The sequence below is a fragment of the Lissotriton vulgaris genome, chromosome 11 (assembly GCF_964263255.1).
Source record: "Lissotriton vulgaris chromosome 11, aLisVul1.2, whole genome shotgun sequence".
Lineage (NCBI taxonomy): Eukaryota > Metazoa > Chordata > Amphibia > Caudata > Salamandridae > Lissotriton > Lissotriton vulgaris.
In genome coordinates, this window is record NC_141699.1 from 360292099 (window position 1) to 360305225 (window position 13127).

General features: G+C 45.4%; 1 protein-coding gene across 1 annotated transcript in view; it reads right to left on the reverse strand.

The window, feature by feature from the left end:
- LOC147679776 (uncharacterized) overlaps window positions 1-13127 on the reverse strand; it is a 275399-nt gene that overhangs the window by 161275 nt on the left and 100997 nt on the right. The window contains exons 3-4 of the mRNA XM_086944753.1: window positions 1719-1767; window positions 1475-1624 (exon numbers count right to left, since the gene is read on the reverse strand). Coding sequence (XP_086800879.1) covers window positions 1475-1624; window positions 1719-1767 — 199 coding nt within the window. The remainder of the gene's footprint in view (window positions 1-1474; window positions 1625-1718; window positions 1768-13127) is intronic.

Here is a 13127-nt window from a genome sequence, read left to right on the forward strand (position 1 = left end):
GCTCGTTTTGAGCACCCTTGACTTTGGTGGAGAGTCCAAGTTCTCTGTTCAGATGCACATAAATACCGTGCAGGAGAATAGCATAACAGGGCAGAATGGTTGGGGGCAAAGTGGCTCCAAAGATGCTAAACCCAATAAACAAGAGAGTGCAGATGAAATAATGAGCTTTTAAGTGAAAGAAGAAGCGGTAGGTGCTAAAAAAGAGAGAGTGTGAGGGAAAGAAAGAGTAAGAGGAGGAAAAACACAGACTATGGAAAAAACAAAAAAGATAACAAAGGAAATATTACAAAAATTTGTAATGCAGAAGAAAATGATGGAAAGAAAATAAATAGAAAGGAGTCACAACAAATAAGATATACAAAGTACAGAAAGAAGGAAAGAAGATAGTTGCAAAGAGAAATAGAAACAAAAACATGAAGTAAAGAAAGATTGAAGAAGAAATGGAAAGATTAAAGAAAGAAAAATTGAAGGAGAGAAAGAGGAAATGATAGATAGAATAAACATCCAACCAAGATATAAAGAAAGAACACAAGCAAGATGGAAAGATGGGAGGAAAGATGTACTTAAATGGGAACTAAGGGACAAAAAAGAAAGGCAGTAAGGAAGACTGAAAAAAGTGTAAAATAGAAAGAAAGATGAAGGAAAAAATAAGTGGGTAAATAAGCATCAGAATGTAACAAACGGAGACAGACAGAAGTAAATTAAGAAATAATTTTCATAGGGAATGCAGGGGACAATTGCTTTGCATACTTGCTTCACTGACTCCTCAGTGCCATTTGGGATGTTACTCAAAGTGGGAAGGAGGTGTTTTTTTTTTCCAGCTACTAACTTGGGTGAGTGTTAGGAGTAAAGCACAGAGTGGAAGTATTAGTACTGGAGAGAATGCGGTAGGGTTATTTATTGAGTGAACTTTTATGGTTTACTGTAGGTGAAACTGAATAAAGTTTATTTGATTTGATTTGATTTGAGTGATATGAGCAAGGTGTTTATAAGGGAGTTACAGAAGTAACGTGGAATAGAAAACATTGTCAGTAGAATGATGAAGCAGTGACATAGAGAGAAAAGGTATGCTCGGGTGCTTCAAAGACTACAATAAGAGTGAGCTACTAAGTGGAATGGGTGAGTACTAGGGAATGTGTGGTAGGTAGGAGTGAGGTCCTGGAAGGTAGGAGTGAAGTGCTGAGAAGAGAGGATTCTATGAAGAGCTTAAGAGGGAGTGGGGTGATATACTGAGTGAAAGGAGTGCAGGGCGGAGGATAGCGGGGACAGCTCTGTGTTGAGGTAAGTGTGGGAGGATTGAGCTGCTTAAGTAAGAGTGGTAGAACTGAGGTGTTGAGGAACAAGTGGGCAGTAGGTAGTGAGGTACGCATGGCAGAAACAGGGTGTTGAGGAAGGAGTGGAAAGAGTGCAGTGCTAAGGTGTGAATAATAGAACTGAAGTGCTTAGGAGACAGTGGTCAATGTGAGATGCTTACCCAGCCGCACATCACCCTCCATGGACAGTAGGATGTTGCCTGCCTTCAGGTCCCGGTGGATGATGCTGTGCCCGTGCAGGTATTCCAGGGCCTGTAAAACCTGTTGACAAACCACTTGGATCTGTGGCTCGGTAAGGCCTCGGTCCAGCTCTGGCCAAGAAATGAGAAACAAGAACACCTGAAAACCCTCAACAAGGAGAACCATGGTGATCACAGAGGACAGGTGATCTGATTGAAGACATACCCAACATCACCGCATCCAGGGCACCACCCTGGCAGAACTCAATCAGGATCTGAAATGAACACCAAAATCTGGCATTAGAAAAGACTGCTTACCAAGACTGGTATTGGTCCAGAGACAGACATGTTATCAAGCTGAAGGACAGTCACAGGCTATGAGGCCTGCTGCTAGAGGTTACAAGCACACCAGGCCTAGAGCATGAACACACATAGGACACGGTGTCTCTATTAGAGCACAGAGATATGGCAACAAGCCAGACATCACATCAGACAGAAACTAGTATCAGTGCAGAAAAAAGAAACTGGTTTGGCATGAGAGCACACACAGGGAACAGGCCTTGTACCACACCATGCACATGGGAATGACCTGGCATGGGGACAGGTGCTAGAGGAAAAACACATACACACAGAAACACACACACCTGTATCCAAAGCAAACAAGCAAAAGCAAGACAATGGACTTATAAGAGAGCTAATATGTTGAACTGGAATCAAATCTGATACTTGATGGAAGACCTGATACCATAGCAGACAAAGGCCTTCAAGCGTTTCACTGGAGCAGAAACAAAACACAAGGCTTATGTTTGTTTTTTATTTTTAATAATAAGTCTATTCATGTAGCAAATAAACCATGTATTCATGCATAAAATAAATCATATAATCTTTGATGATTATAATTACTAATGTAAATTGTTTACAACAATTTAAATTGATATGTGAACAAATTGACTTTTGCGAATCGTAAACTATTTAGACAGAAATATAGACAAAGCATTTTACCTGATGCTCTTGATATCGTAGACTTGTGAGAACATTTAGTAACACTTTGTACCAAGTTTGCATCACAAAAGTGATTGTTGGGATTTACTTTCCAACACAAATTATGATTTGTATTGGAATTTTGCTTAACGTTACGCAAATGCAACCATACATATGTTTTATAGTTCAGATCTGTTTTATTGTTTTTTTAAATGAGGGTAACACATAATCCCACCTTCATCCACTGGCCATTGGGGCTATCGAGGTTGGCTGAGTTGGGGAGGGGGAAAGGAAGGAGGAGGGAGGGGAGACAAAGGAACAGTAGGGGGATTAGGGTAAATAACTAGAATAACGTCATGTATGCTCAAAAGCTTGAGAAAAGGATCATAAGCAATCGGGGGTCGCATTGGGCCTCTTAGGAGCGGGTTTGTATACACCGCTGTGCACAAATTCAGGTCTTTTAGGCAAGGATTCGCAAATATTCGGGCAGGAGACTTCCCAAATTCACTTGCAAGAAAATTCATGCAGGGGACCCACTGCTTCTCCAATTGTCTCTGCTGGTGGCTTATTGTAGAGAAAATCTTCTCCATGCCCAGAGTATCCCACAGTTTGAGAAGCCAGTCGATATGTTCTGGCACTTAGTAGATACCCTAATGAGCCGTGAGTACCTGACTGGCTACACACAACACTGGAGCATTAGGGAGGCCGTGGAGCATATAGCTAGGGAACCGGAGTAGGCCCTTGTTCAAAATGCTGTCAATGTCGGCCAGCACCGACTCCCAGTAATGTATGAGTGTGGGGACAGTGCCAAAGCAAGTGTGTCAACGTGCCTGATGACCCACAGTTACCTCAGCACACGTGGGAAGCACTCGGGTTCCACTTCAGTAGGTGTTCTGATGTGTAATACCAGTAATGGGTCATTCTGAGCATTGCCTTCTTAGCCGTCACACTAGTCATGTAAATACGCACTCTGCAATAAATGTCCGCCCATTCGTTATGTGGTATTGTATGTTCTAACATCGTTTCCCCATCAGAGTTGAGCAGCCACCTTGACAGGAGAGGGCGTCCAAAGCAGCACTTTTGTAGAGTTCAGATAATAGCATTTGTCATCGGATTTAGTGACGAGCCATTTTTCGGAAAAGGTAAGGGCCCAAGCAGCGTGGGGCCTAATGGAGGATTGGGTGACTCAATAGCTAATGTGCATATATGGCCAGCATTCGGATTCTGGTATCCCATACGAAGTCTGTGTTGGTCGAAAGACATCAGGTCTCTGGGTTCAAGAAATCGCCAATTTGTTTACAGTTGGCTGCCTGCTACGTGTTAAATCCCTCGCCCATCAAAGCGGGGGGGGGGGGGGGGGGGGGGGGAGGGAGGCATGGTGGAGAAGTGTGGCTCACTGGTTAGAGCAGGCAGACCCTGAAGCAGAGGTCAGACCCGGGACCAGGGTTCAATTCCCGACGCGGCAGGGTGCTGAGCTCAAATGTCCACGGACATTCTCGCTTCGGTGCCTGACCTAATCATGGGTTCACACTCTGCAACTCTGGGCATTAAGCTTGCTTAATCTCCACAACGGCCCCCCTGCGGCGGGATGCCTGGCTTTCACCTTGGGGATGCCCTGTAGGGGCTATCTCACAGGGAAAAACCAGGACGGGTTCCCAAGGCAAGCGCGGAGATACCCCTTCGGGGGTCGATTCTGGCGCTATATAAGAAATATAATAATAATAATAATAATAATCACTGGTGTAAGAAGCGATAACCGGATGGTTAGGCCTCGGAAGGTAGAAACCTTATCCCAGGCATTCAAAGTAGCCCGATGAAGAATAGATGCCCCACAGTCAATGATGTTTAGCCAACCAGGGGACCTTCCATAGGGCCTTACCGGTGACCGCCTGATATGTTTCCCTGAGGTAGGCCTGTACCACTCTAGCATGAAGCGCAACTCAGCGGCAAGATAGTAAGTGGTAAGATGTGGTAAGTCTCAGATCGCCATCAGCCTGCAAGAGGTATGGTAGGATCCGGCCTATACAAGGTGTCTTGCCCTCCCACATTAAGTATTCCTACCAGGAGAGGCCCCCGGTGGGCCAAGCCTGCAAGTCGGAGCTAGCTGTTGCTATAAGTTCTTTATAGTTGCACTTCACACTTAGAGATACTGAGGAACACAGCATGAGTCCCAAGTATGGGACAGCATGGGGCACCAAAATGAGTGGGGACATACCCTGCAGAGGGAGGTGATCATTGGCCAGGGTGGATAAGTTAAGTATTTGGGATTTCTGAGCACTGATTTTAAAACCAGAAGCATTACCGTAGGAGAGTAGTTTGTGAGGAAGGGCAGTAACTGAGTTTAAGGGATCCAATAAGGAGATCAGAACATTATCAGCACAGAGGGCCAGTTTGTGATCCCGCCGTCCCATAGTAATGCCAGCAAACAGGCCATATATATGGAGCAAAGAGAAAGGGCGACAACAGGCATCCCTGTCTAGTGCCCTGAAGTACCCAAAAAGGTCACGAGAGAAGGCCATTGACCCGTACACAGGCTTGGGGGCAGATGAAACTGCTCCATATCCACCTACAAAACCGGAGGATTTTTCTAGTGTTGCTCATAAAAATGGCCAGTGTATCTATCAAATGCATTCTTGCCGTTGAGAGACCAGTAGTGCATGCCTGCAGGAGGCCTTATCAATTAGGTGCAAACTGCATTTAGTGTTGTCATTGCAGCTCCTCTCCAGAATGAAGCCAGCCTGACATGGATTGACCAGTCCCTGCATATCCAGGCTTAGCCAACCAGCCAGGACCCCGGTGAACAGTTTAATTTTATGGAACAATGGTTCGGAGTAGGCCTTATGCGGTCCTTTAAAGAAAACAGTGGGTGTTAGCGAGTATTTAATAAGTCGCTAGGGAGCATTGGAAGTAGGAAAAAATTGGAGTTTTTTATTTATACTCTTTTCTCTTAACAATATATAAAAATATATATACACTGTATTGCAGGTGCTCAGGTGAATAGTACGGTGCAGGACGTGACATAGGTGATCTAAGTGAACCAACTGTCACACACAACAAGGATAAAAACACACAACAATTATATACAATGGTACACGTGAAATTCCTTGGGTAGGTCGACGGCGTTTCGATCTATATTGTTTTAGATCTTCATCAGGACAGTTGAGCCTCCTGAAACTTGCCAGTTGAGAGGGCAAGGATAGTTATTCGTGTAATACTGCTGGGCAGATGTCGCAGCTTTTCAAGGAATCTTGCCAGTGGAGAGGGCAAGGATGGTTATTCGTGCAGTTCAGCTGGGTAGGTGACGCAGCTTTTCAAGGAATATAAAATCAGTTAGATTCCAGGCTATTAGTAGGGATTCCAAGTGGCGATTGTACACTTCTATGTAGGCGAAATTCTACTTGGACTAAAGGATTAAGTCAAAACATAATCACTGCCAAAAGCGCAAACGTCGCTATGGTAGGGAAACGTGCCTGAAAGTAAATCGTGTGGGTTCACACAGCGCATTCGTCGCTATGGGCGCCTGAAATTAATTATTGCAGGACGGTGCGGCAGGCAAGGGGTCCGAGTGACTCTTTTCAGCAGCTGCTGAAAAGAGTCACTCGGACCCCTTGCCATTCTTATCATTCAACCCCAGGTTCTACTGTATGGGGTTCCCTTGTATATAAGAAACCCCGGTGAACAGTTTGGCATCAACACTCAGAAGCAAGATGAGACGGTGTGAAGAACATTGGGCTGGATCTTTCCCTGCTTTAGGGATCACCAAGATCACTGCAGCACACAAGGTAGGTGGCAAACAGCCTAAGTCACTGATGGAATTATACAAGCAGAGAAGAAGGGAGGCCAATGGTGGGCAGGAGGCCTTGTAGAAAGTTGGGGTGAAGCCATCCGGTACTGGCGCTTTCCTGACCTTAATGTGAGAGTTGCAGGAAACGATCTTGATGTCAAGGTGGACGGCATCCTGGGAAGGGAGTGGTGTTATGGATGCTTCAATGAGATATTGAGTTATAGCTTTCTGCTCACACTGCTCATCTGAGAGATTCATGTAGAAATGCTCAAATTCCTGGGTGATGGCCTCGTCTGTCTGGGCCTCCATTCTGTTCAGGCTAAGGATCAGAGACACTCGTTCTCTGTGACATTTGGCCCAGAGTTTGCAGGCAAGAAGACATCGCCATATAGTTGGTCATACAAAAAGACAATGAAAATTGCCTTTTGGCTAATATAACAGTGGGTAAGGTGCTACATGTCCTGAAATGTTTACTCTTAAAAGGAAATATACATATTTATTTATTTTTTCTATGTAGTATATTGAAGAATAAGGACAGTTTATTAGGACTGGTGTCATCAGTGAATGGTCTACTTTGGTTTTGACACAAGAAAAACAAAGTCACTCAATTATAAGGTATGGATCCCTTTATACAGAAAATGGTCTAGAACAGATGCACCTAGATACTATGTGTGTGCACATTGAAGACAGGGGACATTATATTTTAAAATATTGAATTTTCTTTTATATAACAGATAATCTGGTATTATATTGAACTCAATTGTGAAGATACAGATTCAATCCATATAGGACATAGGAAATTATATCATTCGGTAAGGAATGGTAACTTTTCATTTTGTGTGCTATTAGTTCAAGAATTTCCATCAAATTATATTAAAAACATGTTTGTTTAAGACCTACCAGATTTTAAAATGATAATGAACTAGCGATAAAGGGAAAGAGAAAAAATCCAATGTTGATATTACTAGCCAGATAGAGTGCGAAAACTATTAGCAATAAAATTTCAGTGGAATCACAAATGTAATGTAGTGTAAATTGGGATAGGATTGTATCACGCAAATTGTCATGTAAATATTGTACAGTTTTTTTTGTAATGTAGCAAGATTGTAAAATAGAAAAATGTATAAAGTGTAAAATTCGTGTTTGGTTTGTAAATAATTTGTATATATATGTGTCATTTATAGTCCTGAAGAAGTCCTTGAAGGACGAAACGCGTTGGCTACGACTACGGTCTGTTTTTTAATGGAAGAAAAAAAATTGTGGAATAAATAAAGAATATACTACAAACAACTCCAGAGAATATTCATCATCTGTATGGAACAAGTTGTGTCAATATATGAAAAGACTTTTGTTATATGAGTTTCAATTATATTTTAGAGTGCTGGACTAATGTTTATTGTTTCTAAAAATAAAGCAAGAAGACAACCTACTTTATTACTGCCTGTTTAGTACTTTTGCCTCACTCAAAACAGTGAATACTCTGCTTTGCCAAAGTTGAGAGCTTTTAGCTCCTTGCAAGCAGAGGTCAGTTGTTTCCAAACCGTCCACGTTCAGTTTGTGAATGAAGTGCCTCCAGATCCCTCAACAGCATTTCAAGCTTTATACGCTTATCTCGCCATAGGGTGTTGAACTTAACTGAGATGGCGAGGAGGGAACCCCTGGAGGACTGATTTGAAGGATTCCCATGGCAGGGAGGGGGAATTGTCTTCTGTATCATTGGTCTAGAGGAAGCAACAAATGTGTCCCCTTCTCTTGGCCTGAACTAACTGATGTTGCAGTATACCATCGTTAAGTCGCCAAATTTGATGGTGTGAGCAGGAATGCAGGTGCTTAAGTGAGATAGTAATAGGCGAATAGTCAGAAAGCAGATACGCCAATGGCCGCATCCTGGACATAGGCTTGCAATAAGGAGGAGACCAAATAGTAGTCTATGATTGACCTGCAACAGAGTAGTGGGTGAAGCCACTGGCGGAGGGGTTCAGTGTCCTCCGGACATCTGTTAGACCCATCTCGGAGAGCCACCACTGTCCCCCAGGAGAGAAAGCACCCATCTGTCCTGTCCTTTGGACTGGTCTTTCCAAAATAAGATGTAGGACCAAATTATAGTCCCCCCCCCATCAAGAGGTGTATGGCAGATGACGACTATACCAGAGTGAGAGCACAACGCAGAAATGTGTCTTGATTTTTCTTGGGAGAGTATATTGTTGCAATGACAAGTGTATGGCCTCTCAATTGATTTTGTACGGTCAAAGTCACCCTGGGATCTCAGCAACTGTGTGTAAGACCTGACCTGGAAATTTGTTGGCTAGAAAAATAGCTAAGCTAGCAGATTTCTTAGGGCCACAAGATATTGGTGAGTGAATCCTTTGTACACGAAGATGTGGAGAAGTTGAATCTCCTGTAGGAGGCATAAATATGAACCAGCATCCCAGAGCATTTCCAGTATTACCAGCCTCCTAGCAGTAGCCTTGACGCCACAGTTATTTAGGCTAAGGACATTCAGCATGGTAGTCATGAGTGGAATTCATGCGGTGTGTGTACTGGGTGTAGGAGGGCCACCATCTGTGGCTGCCAGGGGCAGAGCCAGGACCAAGCCTGTGTTATCCCTATATTCCGAACAGCGGACTGAACTATATGAACAAGAATATGTATACCGTAAGGGGTAATCTAGCACCTCGATAAGATTGGGCCTCCACCTTGACATGCTACAGTAGGTATAGGGTATGAAGGTCTGTTCAGGTCCCTCTAAGGACTCGGTTGTGGGTCCATGGTACATTTACCAGGGATTGAAGAATTGTAGTGATAATTAATTTTCTCAGGGAGTGTCATCTGGATTCCCTGGGTGATCTGTAGGGTACCCTGAGATTGTAATTGGTGAAGGAGGGCCAACTGCAGTTCCCATGGTCACTATATCTTGGGAGGGGGAGGCTGCCATCTTTTGATGTCATTGATGGGTCACCTGACGAATCCTCCAAGTGCACAATGGAGTTTTCTTCTTCCATGGTGCAAACAGAGTCGGTGGCATCATTCCATTGGCAATTGAGGCAAAATGGATGGTTCCATTCAAAACTGATACCTTTAGAAGGAAGAAAAGCTGTGGCTAGGTGAAGTAGGCATCTTTTGTAGAGAGTTATCAGAGACAGATCCTGGTAAAGTCACAGTTTGGCACCCTCAAATTCAACAGGACTGGCTTCTCGGGCTGCATTCATAATGTCTTCCTTTTGTCTAAATTGATGGATGTAGATTAAGATGTCAGCCCCAGCACTGTTGGGGCCTCCCGGTATGGTGGGTACAATTGAGGTGGAGGTTGGAGTTTGATAGAGCAGGAAGGATGTGGCGGAAGAGTTGAGAGAAACAGCCTTCAATATCTCTTTTCTCCACCCCCTGGGGCACCACGTATGAGGGAGTGGGCAGATCCATTTTCTAAATCTTCGAGATGTGTTTGGAGGTCTATGTTCTGTTCCTACAACTCTATAACCTTCTGGTGGAATTTGTCAAGTACCTCTTCTCGTGCGTCTTCAAAGTCCTCCAGGGAGGAGACCAGTGCCCCAGTTCGGTCAGGTCCTGCTGGACATGCTTGAGGTCAGCTTTTATTTCTTGGCAAAGGCTTACAAAATCTTCCCTCAGTGACCTGAATAGGTCTTCCATGAAGAACCAGGTGATGGGGGACTCCGCGCCACTCATCGCATGGCCAGTGGGCACAGATTTGGCCTCACTGGGGTCGTCCGTAGGCGTCTCTATGATAGAGTCCGTTTTCTTGGCAGCAACTTTGGTGAGAATGTCTTTGATGTTAGAGTCTTTCTTTATGTCCTTGTGCATCTTATGTTGTTGGGCTGGATGGGACGTTCACAAGGCCAGCGTGGGGGTCGAAGTTGGGGGCGAATTTAGGGGAATCCGTGTCACACTACCTGCAGACCCAGCAGCTCCACCTGGCCAACAGATCCCCACCAAAGGGAGCAATCTGTGAGTCCGTCACCAACATCTCAAAGTGGTAGGTGATCACCTAGTATGGACCTCTCCACAGGATAACCCAGAGCTGAGATGTTGCGATGGGACTGCACCCAAGGCAAGGCTCTTACTCAGGCAGGACCTAGAGAGAAGGGCCCAAATAACCCTCATCTGCAGCTGGAGCGCCACGAGGCACCGATCGCAGAGTAGCACTACGTAGCAGTTCGCGCCCAGCGTACCGCACAAGTCTTGTGTCGAGCAACCGCAAGTGTGGGCCACTCAGGTCTGGTAGGCTATGTTTCTACACCACAGGTGAGGCCGCTAAGTCTAGGGACGGCATTCAAACCAACCCAGGGGACCTGGGCCGTGCAGGGCGGTGGAGGCTGTGTAGCACAGTTCTATTATGGCTCCCTACACCGGACAAGGCGGAAGGGTTCAAAGGTCAAAAGGGCTTGTGTGGCAGGTTAGGGAGGCTCCAGGAGAGCTATCACTTGTGTTGACAGTCTGGTAAATACCCATCAGTGCAGGGAGCAAGAATGCAGTCACAGGAGAGGTGACCTCGGGTGCAGTTATCCGTCAGGAGAAGAAGCTGTGGGGTCTGCTTCCACTGCTCCTCCACAGCCTGAGGTTGTTCAGGAGCTGCAAGTGTGTCCACGTAAGCTCAATGGAGGTAGCAGAGAAGGGTCTCCCTCACTACAGCTGGAAGCGCAGGGAGAAAGGGCGCTGCTCCAGGATGGGCATCTCTGCACTGGTGGAGGCTCTGTGGCTGCGCAGGACAGGTGGGGTAAGCCACGGGGTTGGCGCTGCCACCCAGGATCGGGTCCCAGTAGTCCAAGCTGTTGGTACGGGGCAGTTGTGTAGTGTAGTTCCTATTTTCCCTATAGGCCCTGCGCATTGGAATAACATAAACAGCAGTGTAGACGTAGGAGTGCGGTCTTCTAGGTCTCTACTGACTATGTTAGACTTAATTGGGTTTGTACCAGCTAGCTCAGAGGTCACTGGAAACTTTCTTGACTGAATAGGAAGTGATCAGCTTCCCTGGCTCAGACAAGAAGGGATTCAGTTTTCCAACAACCGCATTAACATGACAACTTTGCTCCTCAGAATAAGAGTCAATCTCTAGAGTCGTGTGAAACAATAGACAGCTATTTCACTCAGTCAGTTGTGCAGAATTACTTTCACCAGTTATGCAGAGAATAGAGAGACGGGCGTTTTCAATAAAAGGTATTATTTATTGAACAGTCTTTCTTCTCATGCAAGAGAAATGAATTGCCACAATTGCAAGACTTGTTATAAAAAGTACGTACAGTAAAAGGAGTATTGCGAAATAATACTGTAAAAGCATTGATATGGTTTCTTAGCCATAAGATGGTTAAAATGAATAAAATATATACATTCATATATACATTTGGCTAACGTCCTCAACTGGTGCTTCTAAGTATGCCTACTCCAGTGTACCTGACCTAAGCCTAACACGTGGGAGGGAGTAAGTAAGTAGCAGTTTAAGTTAAGTTGGTTTTGCCAAGGGTTTGCTTCAAGAATTCTCTCTAAGGGTTTAGTCAGCACCGTACCTCTGGAATAGAATGTTGGAGGTCTGGTATCTCCTCTCAGGACTCCATATTCCAGTCACCCGCAAGGGTAGGTTGGAAACGCCGGAGCTGGATTTTCTCGGCAGGAGAAAAGACAGTGTCTTTCTCAGCGCGTCAAGGAGGAGGAGGGGCAGCGTCCGTGGGCTTCTCGCATCTGCTGGGCTCTGCAAGGGACAGCTGTTCTGCTCCAGTATTCACCACCACCATCGTGTTTGCTTAAGGCAACATTGGTATTATTTATACCTGAAAGGGGCCGAGTTTGACGTAAGTTTTTGGACATAAGACGTCAATAAAGATGTCACTAAGAACTGGTCGTTCTCACAGTGCTCGCAAGAGTTCTATTACTAATCAAAACAAAGCAAGCGGGGCTTTCCCAGGTTGCTGGGGGTTTGAGCTGTCGAAAGAACTCGGTGTGTTATCTAGGAATCTAAGGAAGTGGCTTCTGCTTTGTCACGTACTGTAATGAGCTGCAGAGACGAGTTACTGAAATATGGCTCTGATCGTTTATGCCATTATAGGGATATCTATTGATTATAGCCGTTTAGGGCCAGGAGGTCACAATATTGATCGGGGTCCTAGATAGAACACAACAGTTGCAGCTCATCTTTCAGATCTGCTCTGCTTCGTTCTGAAGATGGCGTCGGCTCTAAGATTTGGTGATCACGGCTCCACAGTGGACAGCATTGCAGGGCCAATGTCAATGTAGGGGCCCAGGCTCCAAGAGTCTGTGCTGTTAATGCAATGCAGCTGCCTCTCGCCCCATAGTTCGGTACCATCGCCCACCACTCAGGGGCTGTGGCTGCCAAAGTTTTGGCTATTGTGGTTCTGTGAGGGATGGAAGTTCAGGGCTGAGTCAAGGGCCCGACCTCCACCTTGAAAGGTGCACTGCAGCTCCAGCAACAACGCACTTAATGCCCAAGGTGTTGCTCTTTCTCCGTTAGTGGTTTCAGGGTGGTCACCGCTCAACTAACAGGTCTGCACCGCTGTGCGCCACCCTAGGGTCATTGCAAGCAGAATGCTGGCTATCTATACTTCGTGGAAGAAGGCAAGTTAGGCTGATTCACAGACCCCACTGCTATCTTTCGAGGGTCAGCAGCGGAGCGCTCACTGCCCGGGATGTTCCTCCGCCTCCACCGGTGGTTCCAGAATCCCCTGAGGTCCGCTGCATCTCAGACCCTCATTTCAGTCAGTTTTGCTGACTGGCATGGGGCCAAGATGGCATGTTGTAGTGTATAGAAACAATTGTACATATAAGGCCACAAAGGGTCCAAAACAGCCTGAGCTATTGTGTTTGAGGAGCGTATTAATTAATAAAACATGCAGCAATTTGAAA